At 42.4% G+C, this 22,734-nt stretch overlaps 1 protein-coding gene across 1 annotated transcript in view; it reads right to left on the bottom strand.

The window, feature by feature from the left end:
- Positions 1-22,734, bottom strand: part of KCNH5 (potassium voltage-gated channel subfamily H member 5) — a 143,479-nt gene that overhangs the window by 102,612 nt on the left and 18,133 nt on the right. The window contains exons 4-6 of the mRNA XM_062495737.1: positions 19,693-19,821; positions 5,278-5,393; positions 973-1,365 (exon numbers count right to left, since the gene is read on the bottom strand). Coding sequence (XP_062351721.1) covers positions 973-1,365; positions 5,278-5,393; positions 19,693-19,821 — 638 coding nt within the window. The remainder of the gene's footprint in view (positions 1-972; positions 1,366-5,277; positions 5,394-19,692; positions 19,822-22,734) is intronic.

The following is a 22,734-nucleotide window of genomic DNA, read 5'->3' as shown; positions in this document are numbered from 1 at the left end:
AATAAAGAATGTAGGTTTTATATAGTGAGGACATATAAGTGCAGAATTGAGAATTAAAAAACAAATAAACAACCCCACTAAATGGTGTTCTAAGAAAAACCTGTTAAAATGCTCAAAAATGAACAGAGGCTTTTCCATCTGTTTATGGCCCTGAAGATAAAAAGCTCTAGAGAAAAATTAAAACAAGTCCTAAAGACATTACATTTCCATTTTAATAATGAATTTCTGTACACTGACTCGTGCATGCATTAATTGTTGTAGTCATTGCTTGTTTTCTGTATTAGCTTAGGCCACAAGCTTGACTGCATAAAAGTTAACACACTTAGCAGTTAAAAATCTTTAATTCAGCATCCATCTATGATATTTATGTTCTCTCTCCTTAAACAGTTTCTAAAATTTTAGCTGTAGTTGAAGAATTGCACCAAAAAAATGGAAATGAACCTCCCTCTCAATTGAACATTTTAAATGGCATAAAAAAAAAAAAAAAGAAATTACACCCTGGTACATAAGGTAATCCTAGGGCAGGATTTTAAAAAAAAAAATGTTTATTCAGAGCCATTCCCTACTTTCATATGAGTGGCAAATTTGTCACCAGCTTCAGCCAGAGCAAATACAGAACTGTAATGAAGGTCTGCAATGGGTTAGAAGTGCCCAAAGACTGAGCTGAAAAGGAAGGCTGTGACAGGGGACACCCCAGCTGGCCCAGCCCACTTTGACAGGGACTTGCACCAATGCTCTTGGATGACATTCAAGCCATTCTAAAACCCCTGTCACTAAAATAAACATCCACACGTGGTAGTGGAACCCTAAGACACCTTTCCACCAACACAACAATGTCTTGTTGGTAAATCCCAGCAGCTCAAGGCCACCCCCCTGTATTTGCAAAAGAGCATGAGCTGCATCACTGGGAACAAGCTTCTAAATTAATCCTTAGTCAGAAAAATCCTTTTGAGAGAGACCACAACCCCTTACCTCATCCACATTCTCAAAGGCATTGATGATGTCATATGGTAAACAGGACAGAAGATCAATCACAAACCACGTCTTCAGGTAGTTCATCCGTATGAGCTTGGGATCAGAAATAACCTCTCCCCCAGGGCCAACAAAGGTCGTGTGGAAGTTCAAAACAATATCAACCAGAAAAATAACATCCACAACGCTGTCCAGCACGAGCCAGGCAATGTTGTTCTGCTTTGTCTTGAAGGACACGTTATATGGAACCATGATTGCTGTGTAGAAGGTTAGAATTAAGATGACCCAGTCCCAGGTGGTCTTAAAAGCACAGTAGTGGAGTATGATGTGTGGTGGAGTCTTTGGAGCTTCTTGTTTGTACTGAGGAAGGATATCAGATCCCAGCTGGAGAACCTGCAAGAGGCAGACAGGTAAATGTTACTGTTTTCAGTGAATAGGATCCAATTGGGTCTGTGCTTGTTGGACATTGTAAAGCAATGCACGGTTTCTAAATAGTCTGATTTATATAGGATATGTGAAGGCACTCAATGAATGGGAGCAGCATGGCATCTGAGGATATTCCTGCAAATAAAAGGGAGGTCTTTGTAGAGGGACTGAGGGGAAACCATGCCAACAGCAAGGGAAGAGAGGCTCCAGAAAGAGGTTTTGGGTACTGCCACACCACCTTATGCTTTGCAGTTATGAACACAGAATCATAGAATGGTTTAGGTATGAAGGGACCTAAAAGATCCAGCCGTCCTACCATGGGCAGGGAACCTTCCATCAGACCAGGTTGCTCCAAGCCCTATACAACCTGGCCTTGAACACTTCCAGGAATGGGGCATCCACAGCTTCTCTGGCAACCTGCTCCAGTGTGTCACCACCCTCACAGTAAGGAATTTCTTCCTAACATGTAATCTAAGCATGAGCACTCATTCAGATTTGTAATAGTTACAAGACTAATCCTTCATACCTGACCTCTTTTTCAAATCACTCCTGAGCTAGAGCAACACCCTATCAAAGGTGAAACAGACCCCAGCCTTGTACAACCTCTGCCTAAAACCCTGCCAATATCATCAATATCATGCTTCCTTCCTGTTTGCTTCAAAAAGTTGTTGCTCCCACAAGCTCAATATCACTAGTGGGTTCTCTTTTATTTCCTGTAATTACTTCTCTCTCTCTTTTTTTTTTTTCCTTTTTTTTTTTTTTTTCCCCCCATAAGGCTGTAATCTCCTGCATGCTCACTCTTGTAAAACTGTGGAACCAGAAACTGCAAAAACCAAGCCAAATTCACTTAAGGCATTCCCAGCTAATATAATTACCGCTTATCTCAGCCCAACACAAGAAACAAAGGCACAAAGGAATGCACACGAGGCAATTTATTGCACTGACAACTGAAAGATCCATTTGGGGATCCATCTGGGGATCTGAAGTCCATATGGGATAAAATAAATAATTACAGCAACTCTAAAACTCATTTCAGCCCTACACCTGCCCCATACTGGGGCTGATTCACCGTATTTCCAGGGACAGTTGGATTGAAAACAGCAGCCTCAGTTGTGTAAAATTCATCACAGGATGGTTCCTCAGTGGAGAGGAGTGAATGGCTCTGAATAAACTGTATAACAACTAAGAATATGAACTCAAGCACCACAGATAAGGATTCTCCATTAATTCTTTGCACTCTGGTCTTTTAGATGTTTGTAAGAGAAAGCTGTTACTAAGATCAGACAGGAAAAGACTGGCTCTGCTGAAAATCTGTTCTCCAGGAATCACCAAGTGACAACAGCAGCCTCCCTCATTCTGTGATGGGGAATGTGGCTTCCCAAGATGTCATATCTGGGCCAATATCAAGCTGAAGGGATGCAATCCTGCTTGTGCCTACCTGGTCCCACCCTCCCTGAGGTCATATTTAAAAATCTTCACCTGTAAGGAAAGTCAGTTGAGCTGACATGACAAAAAACTAACTTGTTACATTAATTAACCATTTGTTTTCTACAGAGTCGGGGTGAATTGCACAGATTTATGCCATGGACCCACTAAATGTCAGCAGTGAGAGAGCAGCAGAGACCTCCAGGAGCCTGTGGCTGCCCCCTTTTCCAGCAGCCTCGTGTCACACCAGCTCCAGGGTCACACGAAGCCCTCTGTGGAGTGGTGTGGTCCCAATGGCACTTGTCAGACACAACCACAGATGCCAAACCCCTGGTGAGACTATAAAAACATCAGACTCTCCCAGTGTCCAGGACAGACTCACTATCAGCACTTCCATACTCCTGTAACCACTGGAGCACACTGAACTTGCTTGTGGGAGTTTTCCCTGGAATTAAAGCAGTAATCAACACAATCATTTTCTCACAGCAGCCTTTTGAAAATTTCTTTCGAAGCGAAAATTTTCACCTGCACTTAACACACCATTTTGGTTTTGCCTAGTAATTTGGTTGTTATCTCCAGATATCTCTTTGGACACATCAATGTCCAACATTTTGCTCATAAATCAGCACTGGGACTTCTTTCCCTGGTGTCCTCAGGCTTGTTTATTCCCTGCCTTGTTCACTGGGGCAGGAGCTGGAAACATCCTCACTAGAGCTGGAAAAATAAGCGACTTAGGGCTCAAGAAGAATGCCATTAACATATGCTTGATAGTTCCTGTGCCTCTGGTGGTGGAGTGCTTGGGAGCTCCCATGATACTGGAAAAGCATAATTATTATTCTTAACATAATCTCATGCTGAGTTTGACATGGTGAGTGGGTGGCAAGTGGCTGTGGAGACCACTGAACTATAATGATTATTTCTTTCATGCTGCATGGATTTTTAATTTTCAATCACCAAAGAATACACAATATCCTGTTAGTCAGCTGCATTTACCACAGACAGTCTGAATTATTCCTGTGTACAGCTAATAAAAATGACTGATAACTCTTAAGTCTGATAAGGTGAGCAGCACATTCTACAAGGGATGAACTATGAAGACAATGCTCTTCCTCATATGCAGAAATAGAGAAAATGGGGCCTGTACAGGGATGGTGAACCTCCCCTCAGCCTGCCTTCCTCACTGCACTTTGCCTACAAAGCACTTTCCAGCCATAAACTACTTGTGAAAGAGGAGATCGCACAATCTGCAGGGAACAATTCCCCAGTACAACCTCATCCCACTTATTCCTGAGCACACCTGCTCCCTTACCTGAGGTTTTCTGCTGTCTGATCTAAATCTCCTTTGCTGTGACCTAATGCCATTTCTTTTTCCTCTAGCTATAGTGGTCCTGGTGAACAATTTCCTCCCCCATTCTATGCAGCTGCTTTGGACTCTTTTTAATATTGTTACCACATCTTCTCCAGTCTTTTCTTCTCCAGACTAAACCAAGAATGGCTATAACTGGATTTATAGGACATTAGGTCATGAGACCTCATGAATTTGAAAAACACGAGGTGTCAGTAATCCAGCATTTATCCAAGCTATTGGTATGGGATCATTGAAGGGAAAACACCACACTGCCAACACCTGAAAACTGTGGGTTTCCATTCTGATAATTTGAGTTCTTTATTATCCAAGTGCACAAAAACCAGACAGGTAATGAAAAAAAAAAAACCAAACAAAAGAACCAAACATTTAAAGCAGATATCAGTTCTGCAGGATAAGTTCTCTGGCTCAAGGGCTGTCTTTTTCAGTAGCTCATATATTTTGACCCTGTATTTTAGACCCATTTATTTTTCATTACCAGTGGACATGAAGATGAAAGCAGTACCTTTATTTAATAAGGTAACCTGAAGATACTCATTTATTGAACCACTTGCACTGGTAAGGAAATATTTGCCACCTGCCTAGGAGTTCATTTCATCAGCTCTGAAGATAAAAGTGATGACGGAAATGTTGTAGGGATGGCTTTGTAAGAAAGTCAGGATCAGGGTATATATGCAGTCCATGGGGATCCAGACAGAGATGCTTCCAAAGAGGTTTCTCAAACAATCCCATTTTCCTGGAAGAGGAACTCAAGGACATCAATCCTGGTTCCAAGTCACTGTGAGACAGCAGAGTAGAGAAGCACACTCTGCACCCCAAGTTCAGGAAAATCCAGGAAGCTGAGGACTGTATGCACAGAAATATGGCCATTTAAATTAAAGTCACCTACAGAAAGTGCTTTTATGACCTGCCCTAAAAATGAGAGCTTGCCACATGGTGCTGCTTTAGGACGAATAGAGGCGAGGCTGAAAAAATCAGAGTCGGGAAATATTTTCCACTAAGAATATCCTTTACCGGTGGGAATTAGGGTGGGTTTTCTTCCCCCCCCTGCCCTAGGAAGGGACCGGGATGGTGTCCACCCCCCTTACCTCGGCCAAACGGGAGTGCTTGTGCACCACCTCAGCCTTGTTCATGGGCGTCAGCTGCTGCAGCACGCTCCGGCTGTTGGTCAGCGCCCGCGTCAGCCGAGCAAACTTGGTCCAGCCTGCAGGAAACAGGGGGAAAAGGGTCAGAAATCCCATCAGAACTACTCAGCCCTCATCCAGTGCTAGCACATCTCCTTTCTGCTCAACAATATTCACTCTCAGACCTGAATGGTTTCTCTCCATTGCCGCACAGAGCAGCTGCGGGTTCCGGGCGTAGAGACCGTGCAAAAGAGGGAAAATACTGCTCTTTCAAGGCAACACCATAAATGTGAAAGGAATCAAAACATTCTTTCCTCTGCCTTCTGCAGGTATTATGTTAGAGCGATGACATCCTGTTTTCAGCCTTCTGGGGACGTTCTCTGTTTCTGAAATCTAATTCTAAGCCACTGAAGTTCATGCACAGGCTTCCCAAGTCTGCAAATCCTGCTGAAGGAAAATCCATCCCAGCTACAGAAAGGCTCCTGTGGATTCAGGACCACTGGAGCAGCCCTGGAAGTCTGATCCTTAAGTCTTCACTGGTTTTTACCCCAACTGTCCCTAAACTTTAGGGACAAAAATAAACTGGATTTTTTTTTTTTTTTTAAAGACTGCACCAGCAGCAATTCTTCAAACTAAAAAAGAAATAAAATTAAAATAAATCATTCAGCATGTAAAATCAGCTGAAGAACTTGATTTAAATGGCAATAAGAAATACATTTTGTTATAATACTAATGATAAACAGCTGCTTTAATTGTAGCCTGGGACCTCCACACTGAGCTGCCCCTGAGGAACAGTTTCCTGCAGCACCCTGCAAGGAGCAGTTTCTTACTGACACCAAGCCAGGAACATGTCAGCAAGTCATTCCTGCTGGAAAAACACCCCAGTGTTTGTGATGGTGTAGATGCATCAGTGGATGGGGTAGATTAAAAAGAAAAGAAAAAAGAGCAAAGAAAACATCAGGATTTTCAGCAGTGTATCACCTCAGTATTGAGCAGGAAATTTGAAAACCTGAGTATCGTTAGGAAGGAAACATGTTCCCAAGGACACAGAAGGAGATGCTGAACACTCATTTTAGCCAGGTATAATGTCATTTTTTTTACCAGAGAGTTGTGGATAAAATATCAAACAAGTTACAGACAGGAAAGGGGTTCACTAGAAGATATAACTTCCATTTAATTTGAATGCTGAGTAGGTGAAAATTAGGGAAAACATTCATATCCGAGAAAGGAAACATAGCATTTCTATGTTAGAATCATCACAGAATCACAGAATGGTTTGGGTCAAAGGGACCTTAAGGATCATCTCATTCCAGCCTCCTGCCATGGGCAGGGACACCTTCCACCCAGAGCAGCCTGCTCCAAGCCCCATCCCACCTGGCCCTGAACACTCCCAGGGATGAAGCAGCCACAGCTCCTCTGGGCAACCTGTTCAATGCTAGGCTTATTTTTAAATGCCTTTTGCTGATAGGAGTCAGGGACCTGGAATGTTAAGGGAAGCCCTGAGGGAGTCAAAATAAGGAGCAGGGAACAGAAAATAGAGTGGAACTTCAAGGAAAAAAAAATTATGTACAAACTTGGCTTTGCCATCTACCACATACATATCTCATTCACACAAATGTAAACCCATTGTTCATCATTTAACAATCAGAACAGCTTAAAATACTATGACATGTCACCAGCACTGCACAAACATTTATGTCTGGCTATTTATACATGACCTCAAAAATGCACATAAAAAATTCACTGTGAAAAGGCAAAAATAGAAGCATTTTACTAACTTTTCAAATGTAAACTTTAAATGTGTGCTTTGGATATGTCTCATGCTTCTGCTGCTTACAGGGATATTCAATTAGGAATATGCACTTTCTCTATTAAACAAGGTCAAGGCAGACTACACTGATCTATAAACTATTAATTTCTAGAAAAAAATCCTTGCACTTTTCCTTCTCCTCCTACTCCTAATTGTCTATAAAACTGCAGGGAAGGAGACAGCTTTAAGACAGAAGTCAGAACTGTTTTTTGTTTTTCTAAACCAGCAATTTCAAAGACCAACTGAGCCTGGTAACAGCATTGTGACAGCTCTGCCCCAGCATTTCTAGTAATTGCTGGAGGCCATATTGCACCCAGGTGATTTGTTTTGGGTCACTGCAAACACACAGCAAGAACCAGGGGGAAAGAGCAGCTCTCCTCCAGGAAGGTGTTCACCCACTTCCAGACCTGGGCAGGTACTCACACACTCTGTACCCACTCATAGCACTTTCCCCCTGGCAAAATATTTCCCTGTGGTCCATAAGGACAAATATGGGCCAGTCCCCAATCTTGATTTTGTCATCCTGCCCCACAGCTGATACGAGAGTGACGGAAAAGTGCTCAGGAAAAACAAAACCTTCACAGACAAACTGCTGGGTACAGCCCCAGTCGCTCTCATTCGTGACATCTCAGTGTTATCAGCTACTCAAACTTCTGACAGACACGTGAGGATGTCCAGCAGGGAGAAGTGAAAAGCCCTGTACCTAAAGAGGTACAACCCCCTGCACATGCTGGAAAGTGGCTTGGCAGAAAATGGTTTGGGGATTCCCAGAGTTAAACGTGTCCACGGTGGAAATCCATGGCTGAATGTGGCCCAGAACTGCCAGCAGGTCCAGGAAGGTGATCCCTCCCATCTCCTCCTCACTGGTGAGGCCAGTTCCTGCAGTGCTGTGTCCAGTTAGAGGAGGATTTGGAGGAGAATCAGAGGCTGGCAATGACAGGAGATGGTTTCGTGTATGGTCTTTGCAGGCAGAGAGATCCCGCTCATAAAAATACAGGGTTTAAAATGCCTCTCTTATAAAAGTAGAACTGCCAAGAAATCCCTTGTCACTGTTTTAGGTAAGGAAAGCATCTGTCCTGCATTAACCACAAATGCAGAATTCTTGGGGAAGCTAGGGAACATGGAGAAGTAAGCTGCATACCAGACAACAGCAACCCTTTTGCTGCAAAAATAAAAAGAAAGGAAAAACGATGATTTTTTTTCCAATCCTTCTTTACCACCATGTGAAATCACCAATGTCACGTGATAGAAAGAAGCCACACATTTTAGCATTCAAGGTTACCACTCTGCTCATCTGCTCTGACCTCTTCTTTTCATGGACAAATCATTTCATCGTGTCCTTTCTCCACCAAGACCAAAGCTTTGCCTTGCACCAGAGCAGACCTTCTGCAAAACCCTTCCAGCCTCGTTTAGAGACTTCACATTTTCACATCTCTTTCAGCCCTATGAAGCCCATGATTCTGGCCATTGGAAGCACAGAATACATTAACATGACTTTTTTCTCCAATTCAGCACATGAAAAAAAGTACCAGGTTCTTTTGTTTCCTATTTACAACCCAAGAGAATTAAAAACACAGCAACAGCAAGATGCTGGGTTATGAGTGGGAAGGTGAAAATGTATACAGGCTGCCTCAGGTCTGAAATAATCTGCAGAGGGTACATTTCTCTCTTTCTTGACCTTGTTGTAGACTAGACAAGTTCAGAATTATATTTAAAACCAATGTGTATGTTTAAATAGACCAGGGAAAATTTGCATAGCTGCCTACTGCTGTCAATATTTCTTCAAACAATTCTCTCTTTTCCTCTATAGACAGACACTTGAAAAGAATGGTAATTTTATCCCAAGTATTAGTGACCGCCTGTCCTCACAGATATTTTCAGTCTGGAAGGAGTAAAGGAGATGCACAAATAGCAGGTGCAAGAGGGGCAAAACCAAAAATGTACTCATGAGAAAATGCAACTTTTGATGCTCTGTTCAGCTCAGCTGGATTGCATCTTTCTTCCACAGCACTGCCTGAAAAAAGCACCCTGAACTTGCACCAGTGCACTCAGATTCTTGGGGGGAGAAAGCATCATCCTCAGATCACACACCAGATCAGGCCAGCAGCTGCTTTTCCTTACAAGCAGTTAAACTGGGTATTCCACACAAAGACATGAACCACCTTGAATAGAAAATGCTGCAATAGCATATAGATAAAATTACTGTTTCCCCTGGTTTTCTTTAATTACTTTCTTATCCACAAAATAAGAAGCATTTGTTTCCCTGCTTTAAAAAAGACCCTCATGATCTGCATTCATTCTCAGGATCTAAAACAATGACTTCTTAAACAGGAACCTAGCAAAATATTTGCCTGTTTCTATCCATTATTCAAAGTAAAATCACTGCATTCTCATTAAACTGGAGGTTTAACAGTTGCAAGAACAGGACATGAAGAAGACAAGCATGCTGATAGACATGGCTAAACTAATCTCTGCCTTGGCCCAGCTGTAATGCTGCCCTTCCAATCAGGCAGCTTCCTTTGTCCTCCATGCATTTTAGACACAATTAAATATTTTACACCCACTATTCTCCATGTGTCTTGCCCTAAACAAGGTCTGTCAATTTAACAGCCCTTTGATTGTGGGTCTGACTGAGACAGAGATGACTTTGTGATGTCCTTCACACGACAGCTGAACCAGAGGTTTCTCTGAAGAGGAATAAAAAGCAAGAATACCAAATTAATTTCTAAAAATTTATTTTTTCTATATATAATATATTTTTCTACACATTTTTTCTATATATTCTGTATTATTTCTGTATTTTTCTTAGATGCTGTGACACTGGTTGAAGCTGCTGATGTTGTGACAGGATGCCTGGGGGAGTGCAGGAGGCAGGCAATAGTCAGGTAAAGCAGACAGAGCACCCAAACACCTCCTCAGAGGATGAAAAGCTTTCCAGAAGGGTCTGAGGAGCTCATTTAGCCACTCAGTGGTGTGTGAATGTACAGATTCATACACCTCTACAGACACTACATGGTGCCTGAGGGGGAAATGGTATTCCAAAGTTAGAGCTCGATCCTTTTGTCCCTCCACCACCAGAAAGTCCAAACTATCCCACTCACTACAGCACGTGCCTTTCCATCAGCTACTCCTCCAACAAGAGCAGCATTATGCCTGCACATCTTTCTCCCTGAGATCCCAGCTCCAGCATTCTGATTTACACTGGACAGCTGGGATGGGCACAGCCCTGTGGCAGCTGCCCTCCACAAACACTCACTGCTCTCTCTGTGTGCAAAATCCTTTCCAGACTCATTTAGGGACTTCACATTTTCACATTTCTGCCAGCTGCACCCTTGCACTCCCACAGGGACCTCTCTCTGCCCTTCTGGTCACCAGTCTGCTTCCCAAGAACACCAACACCCCCAGCCATCTCCAGCACTCCTCATCTCTGCTGCCTTCCCTGGGCAAGGGGAAACACCAGCCAGGTCCAAGATGTTATTGCAGTGTATGGCAGAGCATAAAAAGAGCCAGCCAGAGTAAAATCCTTCCAAAGAAAATGTAGCAAGGGAGGCTTTCCCAGGCAGAAGTGATGCTGGAATGGATGAGACAGAATCATTGAATTGTTTAGGCTGGAAAAGACATCTCAGAATCTTTCCTAAAGGTTATGTGGAGACAAAACCTTGGAATCAGAAGGACTTCCAAGCTCACAAAGCTCAAAAAACAAACAAAAAATATTTTCAAATATAACTAAATACAAGTGATAAAACCTTTAGATCTCTCACCATAATTTAATTAGGAGTTGAAAATTTGCAGTCTCTCTGACTGGATTTGTGTACAGTTCCAAATGCAGATCTAACCACCCAGCTAGCAGCACCACTGAAAAAAGATATATTTAATTCATAACTATATTATGTTATTTTAAAGCTAAATTCATACATCAGAGTTTATGAAGACTTTAAAATCTCGAGGTGAAATGTTAATGTCTTTTATAGTGCACTTGCTCTGAAAAACCTAGACATCACTAGTTCCCCCAATAAAGCATTAGTGTGGCTCTACTAGGTTGCAATTGACCTTTTTGTCAGGGTTTGTCTGGTCTTAAGTAATGATGACTTTTAAATAGTTTAACAGGGAACTATCCCCTATGTTAGACTGCAGGGAATACACTTGGGTTGAGAATTATATCTAGAGTGAAAAAAAACAATTGCAGGGAAAAAATCCAGCAGTGTTTCTGTTGATTCCTGCCTGCAGGAGCACAGGGAACAGATCCCAGCCATGGAAAGATTGTTCTGATCTCATTGTGAAGCACGAAATAGTTAACATTCAGAATGCTTAAATAATATATCTTTTATAACTTACCCACAAGAGCAAAGAGCTAGCACTGCTCAGAGTTATCAAGTGTGGAATTCAATTGGTAGCATGGATCATCCTTTGCCATAAATAGTTAGCATGTATAAATCTCAACTATTTCTAGACTTTTCAGCAGTAAAATAATGACAATGGCTGGCTGTTTGCTCTTTACTGCAGGCAAAAGATGTCTGAAAGAGTTCACTGTCTCTTTGAAAAACTTAATAATCCCAGTACTGGGTTTTTAGAGAGAGGAATAAACAGGATTCCTGAATAAACAGATTAATGATCAAACCATTTTCAATCATTCCCACGGTGCAGTAAAAAATATTTATGCAGTTAAGAGTCTATTAAAATTAAATTCAAAGTATTGGGATAAATTTCTGGAATTTAAACTCTGTGTGTTCCACTGTCTGATAATGCACTGCACTCCTGGGATAATTTTTACATTCAACCTCCCTTCTTGCTCAGTGTTGCCTTCCCAGTTACCATCCACCCACTGCAACTGCTGGGGAGCTCAAATATGGATGAAGAACTAATGGGTGATCTTGGGCATATAATTGTACCTCTCTGAGCTTCAGTTTCTCCTCCTCAAAATGAAGATAATGCTAATTACCTAATTTGCAAGCCATTTTGAGATTGACTGATAAGAAGAGCTAAGATTTATATAACTCTAGACTACACTAGGCATACATTTTAAAATTACAATATATTTTTTTAAATTGAATTCTCAAATAGCCTTAAATGTACAGTGCCAAATTTCTTACACTTCACTTTTCTGTAAATAAGGCTAAACTTTATACACAAACACAGGGCCACCGGGGAATTACTTCCCATAAGTTTTATACACTTATGCAAATTTTGGTGCAAATTTTGGGAAGAAAAAGGGTGAAAAAAGAAAATACTAATTACTGTAAATGTCAGTCAGCTGTCTTTCAGGAGTTGGTCAGACAGCAAAGTGCTCATCCCATCACAACACCTCATCCTGGTTCTGCCTTTGAATCACCCCAGAGACACAGAGTGGCCAAAGCTTCTTGCACAGCAATCTTCACCAAATTGACCCTTGTGCCTTGTGTGACACTCTCAACGAGATACTGAGACCACACAGTTCAGTAAATTACAGGTTAAATGGGTGAAGAACTTGTTGATTGGCAAATAACAAGCAAGGAGCAGTGGAAAAAAGTAAAAATTTATTATTGGGAGCTTTCTGGACACCAGTGGCCAGGCATCCTATTCAGTGCTTGTCTCCAGTGTTTGAAAGTCCTTATAAAATGACTGATAAGTGTCAAATGACAGGAGAATTAGAAGAGGAATGTTAAACAGCACCGAGGACAGTCAAACATGATGATGTGCTTGATAACTGGGCACATGCCATTAAGACACGTTTTAAATGGAAAACAGTCATCCAGAGAATAAAAACTAACTCCAGCAAGAGAGGGAGAAATGTCCCAAGCAAAGAACAGTTCTGAAAAGAGTCCAAAGGTCTTGGCAGATGAGCAATTCAGCATGTAATTGGCTTTGGCAAAAACGTCACCTGCTCCTCGGATACATAACAGCAAGAACGGGGCTTGGAGGCTGAGCAGTGGGCAATAATGAGGAATTAGCAGGAAACCCACCCGACCACAGCAGTTGCTGCAGAAACTCACTGGGGACCTGGGAGGCTGAAATCCAGGCCACCACAGCCCCATCCCTACTGCTGCCAATGAGCTGGATTAAAGGGCAGCTAAAACATCCTTACATCTGCCATCACCAGACCTTCAAATTCAGTCTAGACAGAGGTTTAAGGAGCTGAACTCATTTACTTTATCAAATGAAGGCGCAATGATGAGCTGATTATATGTGTAAATGCCTTAGTGGGACTTTCTTAATACAGTGGAAAAAAAAGACATAAGAAGATGCCACTGCAAGAAGCTAAAGCCTGGCTAATTTGACACTTCTTTAATGCCAAAAGAGTAATGGAGAAGCACAAAAAAATATTAAGTAGTGTAGTGGATGCTCAGCCTCTTCTAAATCAATACTGGATGCCTCCCTGGAGGGGATGATTTAGTTACACACAAGTTCATGGGTTCAGCAGAGGAGCAACTCAGTGAAGTGGAATGCTCTGTGTTACACAGATCAGACTTTCAAACTCCACTACATTTATACTTATTATTTTAGATTTGGCTAATGATGAGTGTTCAGTTTTCTACATACAAAGTGTATCCAACAGCTGCTGCTTCAAAGACCAGCTTCCAGTTTAATTCAATCTCTCACAGGGTTAGATTTGATTTCAATGGGATTTCATTTTCATTGCACATTAAACTTCCAGATATTTGCAGAGAGTTACTGTGCATTGATGGGTTGCTGATAGAGCACACAAAGGGCTCCAAAGACTGTATCAGATTCAGAAAAAAAAATACTTCATTTCTGTGAAAGAAACTAAACAACCCTGGATATGGAAATTCCCTCTTCTTCATCATGGTGGGTCTCCAGCAGCAGTAAAGACAAAAAAAAAGGATACAGAGGGGGAAGGGGGAGTGAAAATAAGGCCTTGGAGCATCACTCCTGAAAGTGAGGGAACTACTCTCTCTGTGACTGTTCAGCCTATGCAGTGTCTGCAGAAAGTGCCAGCAGCACACATCAGTAAAGACATAACAGGGATGAATAACAGGGATGCTTATCCTTCAGGAACAGGAAAAGAGCAACCTTGGAAGGTGTTTCAGGTTACTGGCAAGCTGTGCTTATCAAAATGGATGGTTTAAAATACTACCTAAAATAGTATTTTATCTAAATATTATCTAACTACCTAAATACCAAAAGAGACTCTCTCTCAGCATCATCGCACTGAGTTGCCTGCTCTTGGTGCTGAAAACCCACCTGGTGTCCCGGTAAATGTGATTTTTGTCATCCCCCTGCTATTCCCCCCCCCCCCCCCCCCCCCCCCCCCCCCCCCCCACCCAGGTCCTTTCTCCTAGCCCAGGAGTCCCTGGATGCTGCACTCTAGACCCAGGGGAAAATGCAGAAATGGAGGTGATCTCTGTGCTGCCTGGAAGGGAGTGAAGCTGCAGATCACAGCAAAGGGAAGCAGCACAAGAACAAGTGGGTCTCTACTGTGGCCCTTGTTATTACAGCCACAGAAAAGTGCAATAAAAACACGTTAAGGATATCCAAATTGTAACCTATTAAATTACTGTGATGGATTACTGTCAAGGTGATGTACTCAACAGGGTACACTGTGCTTCAGCTAAAGGTAGAAACCTCATTTTCATGCTCTAATCCCTCCACCCACTTCCTCTATTATCACCAGGGTTGATACCCCCCTCGAGGAAAAAAAAGGTTCCCATGTGCAACTAGTTATATATGCTTAATAACTTGCACATATTAAAGATAAAAAAGGATCAGAATTATAGGCTTAGCAAGGATTAGCAAACCATAAGCATGTATTTCTGCAACTACTACACTTTTTATAGCCCTGTCACACTCTGAGATAGAGTTGTACCATTATACAGAGTTATATAACCATAAAGAGTTATATCACTTGAAGCATTACAGCATTGTCCCAGACAGACTTGATTATCAGAGTCTGGCTCTATCAAGTGGGGGGGGGGAAAGCAGCTTCAGGATCCTGCTGTGCCATTTGCTGATCCCATCTGCACACCGTCCTCAGTTGTAGGGGGCTCATTAATACAACTTTGCATCCTGATTCAACATACCAGCATTATTCACTAGAACTTCCCCATCACTACAGATGTGACAAAGCTAATATTTCATTCCACAGAGACTCCAGATAACCAGTGAGAATTCTAGCAAAAAAAAAAAAAACATTCTAAGTTTACATAGAGGCCATGTTTTTTCTTCACTGATGATAACAAAGGGAATAAACCATTGCACGACTAGGTGAAACTCCACTATTAACCAAAAATGCTCACTTTTCTTTTTTTTTTCCTATTCTTAAACTTTCTGTTCAATAGAACCTACAGTAGTCCTGGCTTCAAATGGTATTAACATTTTAAGTGGCCCCATTCACCCTTCTAATAGTTAGGGCCCAGAAAAATGGCTTTATTTTTTCCCCAGCAAATAAACAGAAGATTATTACCACTGTGTGTCTTTGGAGGAATTGAAAGTCTTCAGATGTCTTTAAAAGGCCATTGGGTAAAGACAGAATAAAAGCTCAGCCAGATGATAAAAGCATCCAACTGTGACTCAAAAATGGTACAAATATTCAAAAAATGATTCTTTGGGTTAAAGAAAATACTTAATAGGATCTTTCATATGCTTGTAATGGCCTTCCACCTGTGCTGTGCATGGCCTCGAGCCAGGACACCTGGGGATCTGGCCCTCTGCCACCACAGGTGGGACCTGCTGCTTACCCCTGAATCCAGATCAGACAAATATTCCTATTAGCAAAGGGGAGCAGGAGAAGGAAAGGACAGATCAGGCAAACACAGCACAGCTCCTTAACCAGAAAATAAGGCACTGGCCCAGTGACCACCAAGTCACTGTTGGGATCACCTCCTGCCTCACCACGAGTTCTCACACCTCTTCCTCCACACTGCCCCCACCACAGCTCATCAGTCCCTGGCTCAGGAGCTCAGGAGCTGGGGCACTATAAATCAAAAACCAAACCAATGGAGGGTGTTCTCTCTATCCTCCAGACCTCCACAGCTGCTGCTGGCACCTTCACCCAGGAGGGAACTCATTAAACACGATGTTGATCCCTCCTTCCCTTATAATTTTTGCTGCTTCTGTTGGAGTTGCTGGGGGGGTTTAACACTTTTGACTGGTTTGACACTTTTTAAAGAAACTTTCCATTTACAAGGAATAGCTTTATGTCACTTTTTGGTCACTGCTACATTGCCATACATCATAGGTCCCCCATGCATCACCCAGCAATAATAGATTGGAGCACAAGTAACAAGAAAACAAGTCAGTCCAATCTTTAGTGTCTACTGCCTGTACCCTCTCAGAAAACAAGGGTTTTGATCTCTGTCACTGTATTTTATGAGATGAGGGTAGTTTTTAAATATCCCTTTTCTCCAGTCTTGCTTAGAGTCCAGTAAGTTACAACTGCTTTCTGGTCTGCAGCAAATTCACAGCCTCCTGGGTGAGCCCAGGAAAAATTTTCATTACTTTTACTCCCTCTGGCAAGCAAAGCTCCCTCCTCCTCCCTTCCTCCTCCTCATCCTCCTCCTTTCAGCATTAACAGAGCAAGTTGTGAGCACACAGGTAAGCAGAGACACACACCATCTGTCACAGCATCCCAGACCTCTCAGATTCCCTCTGCTCACACAGAGCTTGTCCCTGCGAAGTCAACTGCAGTTTTTGCACTGAAAAAACACATTTTTAAACACACATTAGGAAAAAAAATCCCACCTCACCCTGGCAATGTGCTTTGTAGTGAGACAACTGTTTCATTTGTCTGTCCTGTTTTCACAGACCCAACATGCTGCTTGACACTTTTGGGCAGATCTGCATCCTCAGCACCACTCCCTGTCCCCCTAACCTGCTGTTCCCTGGCAAGGTCTCCAGGAGATGCCAACCCCACTGCAAGCAGACCTGGCCAACCCAACCAGGTATTTCCAGGAGTGGGGACACACTGCAGACACTCTGCAGTGTAAATACAACCAGTGCCGTGATTTAAATACCTCACAGGAGCATGATATACTGAAGCTTCACAACAAAGTAACACACCTTTGAACAGTGCAGAACGTTTTGGTATGGAGAGATTATTGCATAATGGCATCAATATTTTATTCCTGCTGAATTTTTTATCTCAAATTTACTGCTCCCATAAGTAACACACAGTAACTCATCTGCACCATAGTTACTTATGTATTATGTATTGCATGGTCCTGGCAGAATTTCTTAAGGAATATCCTTCATCTAAAAGGGAAAAAAAAAATAGCCCTTTCAATGGCAAATCCCAGCACTCAACAGAAGTATTTTATTGAAACCCTTTTCCACAAGACTTTAAAGATTCTCCACTAAATTCTAACGGATATGTTTACCAATCTCGTAATTCAAAAAGAAAGTGGCCTGGCAGTTTCTAAGCACATTGTAATGTTATCTGCAGGGACAATGAATTATGTATCTCTCATAGCACCATGTCTGACACAAAAACACTGATCCCAGTGCCATGGGATCCCAGAGACCCACACAGCTGAGACACACAGGGTAGTGCAACGGTGCTGTTTTCCCACCCCGTAGTAAAGTGCTGCAAATATTTAAGTGTTTTCCTTATATCAAGGATGCAAAAGACAAGCTTTAATTTATACAAAAGCAGAATAAAAATCGGGTCAGTGGTTTGTAATAATGAGGTTTGTTGGAGGCACAGATCAATGCTCTTCAATGCTCTAATCAAAGCACCCTGAGCAGATTTTTAAGGCTCCAATTCTCTGTTTTAAAGGCACTTGGGAAATGTGGCTGCACTGTCTCTGCGATGTTCTGTTTGAGTTCTGGGGGTTTTAGAGTATGACTCTGACAGAATTAAGGGCTCTTTAGACATAGAGACAAACCTCTCTGGCTGCTGAGGGCAACATTTCGTGACATCCATCATTAATACCTGGCATTTCAACGAATGGTGCCCTCCAGCAGCACACAAGTCATGCATTTCACTGATATTGCTCTTTCCCAACACATTCCTGTTCTGGATGCCCCATGGGTTCTGCTGCTCCTCAGCCACAAGATGGGGAAGGGAAGAGCTCAGCCCCTGGAGCACATCCCTGCCTCCCCAGGGAAGGCAGCAGAGTTTGAATCTCCCAGGCTGAGAATCCAAAGGAGGCAACATTCTTCATTTCTGCATTTGAGAGCCACTTTCAATATTTCTCTGTCCTGCTGCAGTCCAACACCTCTCAGTGCAACTCAGTCCTGCAGGAAGTGGGGCTGGGAGAGCTGGGAAAAAGGGAGGATTTAGGAGCTGGTCCCATGTGAGATACATCTTGGTTCCCCCAGAAAGAAACCTTACAAGAGGATTCTTGCAAAGACTGGCTTTTTCCTTGATGAGCTTACCATATGTATTACATACACTGCAGCAAGGAGCCAGTCCTATACCTTCAGGTACCTATAAAGTCCTTTTAATTAACTGGCATTTACCCTAAAAATCTCAGATTATTTCCAGGCAGAAGAACTCCACATTACGGAGCTGAAAGTGAAATAAAGAACATTTGCAGGTTGCTAGCTAAATTGTAGAGGCAATAAAGTTTATGAGGGCTGAGAAGGTATTCCTATATCAGGATCTTATAATTTTATGGATAATACCCTCCAGTAAAAAAAAAAAAAAAAGTCATATTTAGTGTTAGCTCAGAGGGGAGCTTTCATTTTAAGTCTGCCTTTATAAACTGACTTTTCAGTTATCCAAACACTTGTAATAAGTGCTATTCAGTTATTAAGAAATTGCTTCAAACGCTCTTTGCATTCAAATGACAGCAACTTTATCCTAAAGAAGATGGCTTAGAGCACACCAGCTCCAAGTGAGACATCAAGCCTTCTTCAAGCGTGAAGGGAAAAACGTAGTAAAGAATTAATCATCAGGAGGCAACTTCCAAGAGACGTGGATCATGTCCTTCTTTCTGTAAGTGTGCATTGTTTCACCCAAAGCAATACACAGGTAAACCTGACACAAGACATGTGTTTTGTAACTAAGGCAAAGGATGATGCTTCCAGATCCTCTGTACCTTTCTCCACCAATTTCTCCTGCAAGGCTGCAGGCCTGGCCATGAGCTGTTCACTGACAAGAGCATTCCAACAAAATCCTGCCCTGCAGCTGATAAGTAACAAGCACAATGCCCACTGCCATGCAGTCATCACTCCTGAGCAGTAATAAATTACTCAAGCAGGCTGTTTCTTTCACATTTCACCTCTAAGAGGGAGAATGGGAAGAAATATCAGCATCTCATCACAAGGAGATGGAATTATTTTTTTCCTGAAAGGATGACACCTGTCCCATAACAAATATCTCCCAAAACAGCACAGCAATCAAAACTGTGTAATTTTTATAAAGTGCCAGCTGTAGTGATAAAGAAGTGAATTACAAAGAAAAAAAGAAGGCTTGTGACTAGAAAAACATTGGTAGGGAATTTCCACTCATGGTGACGTATACTTTTCTTTCCCCAATAATTTAGGAGAATGGCATTGAAATTCCGACAGGTCACGAAACATTTCCTCAGTTCAAGACACAGACCACAGACAGGACATGTCACTGTGACAGGTCTGAGCTCAAGCATTTACTTCTACCCTTCACAAAAAATAATATTGTATTTCGTGTTTACCTTTTGTTGAATCATCTTCGATCGGTTGTTTGAATAAAGTGATATCCTTAAAAGTGCACAGGAACAAAACCACTTTTTCATGCTCATTTCTTATCGGTGCAATTTGCATGTAGAACCAAACAGGGGTTCCTGGAGCAGAGAAAAAAGTGACATTGGAATGTGGTGTAGCACAAACTACCCCCAACCCATAACATTTGCACATTATTAAAACACGCATGTAGTTTAGGTGTGTATCTCAATATCTCTGCATCTTCCAGAATTTTTTTTTTAAATTTTACTTCCCCCAAGGAAAACAATATATTCCCATTTTTACAGCTTCATTAATCTAGTAGATAGTAAACAGACACGGGAGGCTATATAAAAATTCATTCTGAAATAAAATACATTGTTCATCCACTCTTGCTCTTGTTTTTTTTTCCCAGCATGTCACACAAACTGAGGTCTGAAAGGTAGAAAGGCAAGGAAAAAACATGTGGAGGGCATCTTTGATTCCCTCTTTACATAACATGGAGCTATCAAATCCAAAAATTATGGACTACATGAGAAGCGCTCCAAATCTTATATCACTACATTATTTAAGAGGATCTGAGTTGCACCCTCAATGTCCTATCAGGACAAATCAGATTTAATTTCTTTTTTGTGTTTCAGGTCACACGTCCACCTTCTCACTGCCCTACTCAGTGCAGTACTCTCCCAGCAGAGATACCTCAACTTCCAAAATTAAACAAAGTGTTTTTCAAATCCTACCACCCATCACATAAACAGTCAAAACCAGCCCTTGGTTTTGGAGTGGTCAGCTTGGCTTTTGGTAAATCCCCCGTTTGCAGAGGGCTCCTGCAGGTGCTCAGGAGCTGAAGCTGGTCATCCAGGCTGATGCACACGTGGCAGTCCCCTGAAAAATGCAGGTGTGCTCCACAAGGGGTGAAATCCTAGAACGCTGGGGCAATTTTCTTAGAAACACCCTGTTCCCCTGCAGGTCTGTGCATGTCAGATGTTCTCCATCCAAAGCTCTGTGTCCCTCCCTCCCAAACAAGCACCTACTCACACTGCACCAAAAATGCCTTCCCAGCCAGCTAATTAGCTCTGGGATCTGATGTGCTTTCAGCCAGTTGACAGAATGGCTTTTCTCCTGAGCTGCCTGAGAGCTGTCACATTGGCACAAACCTCTTGCCCACTGTTATCCCACATGAGCACTGCTGCCTCTCCCCAAATCTCCCCTGATGCACCAGATCTGGGAGCTGTGCCAGGAGCTGCAGCACAGATCCCAGAGGGCAGAGGAAACCATTTGGGCTAGGACTGCTGTGGGGAAGGTTAAAACCCACAAGGGTTTATTGAAATTCAGCTGGGATTAAACCAGTAACTCACTACCAGTAAACTGGAGAAGTGGGAGAGATGTGAGATTGCTTTTTGTGATAATTCCAAAGCTATTATGCTGATTACTTGATTATCTTAATTCCCAGTTGCTAACCTAAGACAAAAGACTTTTGTATAACTACTAAAACAGAGTGCTTCAGCTTTCTGGAGAAGTACTGCACTTATACCTGGGAATCCATTGGTACCCTTTGAGATGAAAGCAAGTAGGCAAAACACCCTGTACAAAGGTGCTGAGAAAAAACAAAGACAGAGGCATGGTGGCTACTGCTGTAGAAGCAGCAAAATGAGGAAAAGTTAGGTAAAGAGGTTCCCTGAGTATTGCCATACAGATATACATATACAGAGGAATGCATATACATATATACATATATGTATGTATATATGCCTAATGTGGTTGGTGAATGGTTGTGTGGGCAGAGGTAAGGACTATTTAATAAGGGAATCCAGCAAAGCAGAAGAGAGCTGTAGCAAGTTTTCAAGTCTTGAAGCTGGAACTGCAAGCTGGGTTAAGAAACCAAGGGGAGTGTGAAGGCAGCAGTTAAACAGATGCTGCTGGAGAACATCAGCCCTTAAAGATCATCTCTAACACAGCAGAGAAGGATGGGAAAACAACCTGACAACCTGAAAACCTCAAAATCTCCCTCTGCCAGAAGCAAAATGGGTGAAGAAAAAAAAAAGAAAAAAAAAAAAAAACAAATGAAAACAACAACAAAAGAACCTATATTGTGCCACATTATTAAAAAATACCCAGCAGCCCTGGACCTACAGTTTGCAAATGTTGGTGGGAGGGTGCTCTGAAGGCACTGCAACCCTCACGTAGTGATAAACACAAGCCCTTCCACAGAGTAGCCACCTACACTCTGCAGAAGTACATTCATACCAACAGAAAACTAATCCTTATTTCCTTCTCTGCTCCAGTTTTCAGCCTGGAGGGTAAGCAGGCAATGTCTTGAAGGACCATCTTCCACAAGGCTCAGAGATTGCCAAACAGAAGCAAACCCTGAGCACAGCAGCTGCTGAGCTGGAGCCAAGAGGTGAGCCTGTTAGCACCAGTGAGAGGCTGAGGTGCTGGGATGCGGGTGATGGAGAAGAAAGCTGACAACAGATGTTACAGATGGGAAGTGACTCAAGCCCAGAGAGGAATACTGAGTAATTTTCCATAAAGTCCATCTGTAATTCTGCATAATTCATGGAAAGTGTAGGCTTGGAGATCTGGGCAAAGGTGAAGATTTTATTAAGGCAACTGCAGCTCAATAAATCTCTGCAGCATCATCAAGCTCCAGCAGACAATTCACAACCCAAAGTAAAAAGCATCTGCCTTGTTACAGGAAAGTCACCAAGAGAGGACTTTCCTCTTTTTATACATAAATAAAATAGAAAGGAATTTAATTCAGGCCCCTTCTAGAGCAAGAGCTGCTCCAGCATTTACTAAGAGAAGCCAGGGTTGGGGAGAGCACAGGGTCTCTGGGATCCACTTTGGAAATCACACAGACACAAAGCATGGCAGTGCCGGGCACCACCACCAGCAAAGATACCCAAAATGAGACTGTCCCAGGAAGTTCCCCTGATGTCAGGGGGCATCCAGGAGACCTGCACAGGAAACAGGAGGAGAAGGAGAAAATCTGTGGAACAGGCACATCCATAGGCTCAGGAACCAAAAAGAGGTCA

Source organism: Cinclus cinclus, chromosome 6 (genome assembly GCF_963662255.1).
Source record: "Cinclus cinclus chromosome 6, bCinCin1.1, whole genome shotgun sequence".
Lineage (NCBI taxonomy): Eukaryota > Metazoa > Chordata > Aves > Passeriformes > Cinclidae > Cinclus > Cinclus cinclus.
Note: the sequence above shows the minus strand (reverse complement) of the source record. Positions and strands in the feature narration are given on the sequence as shown.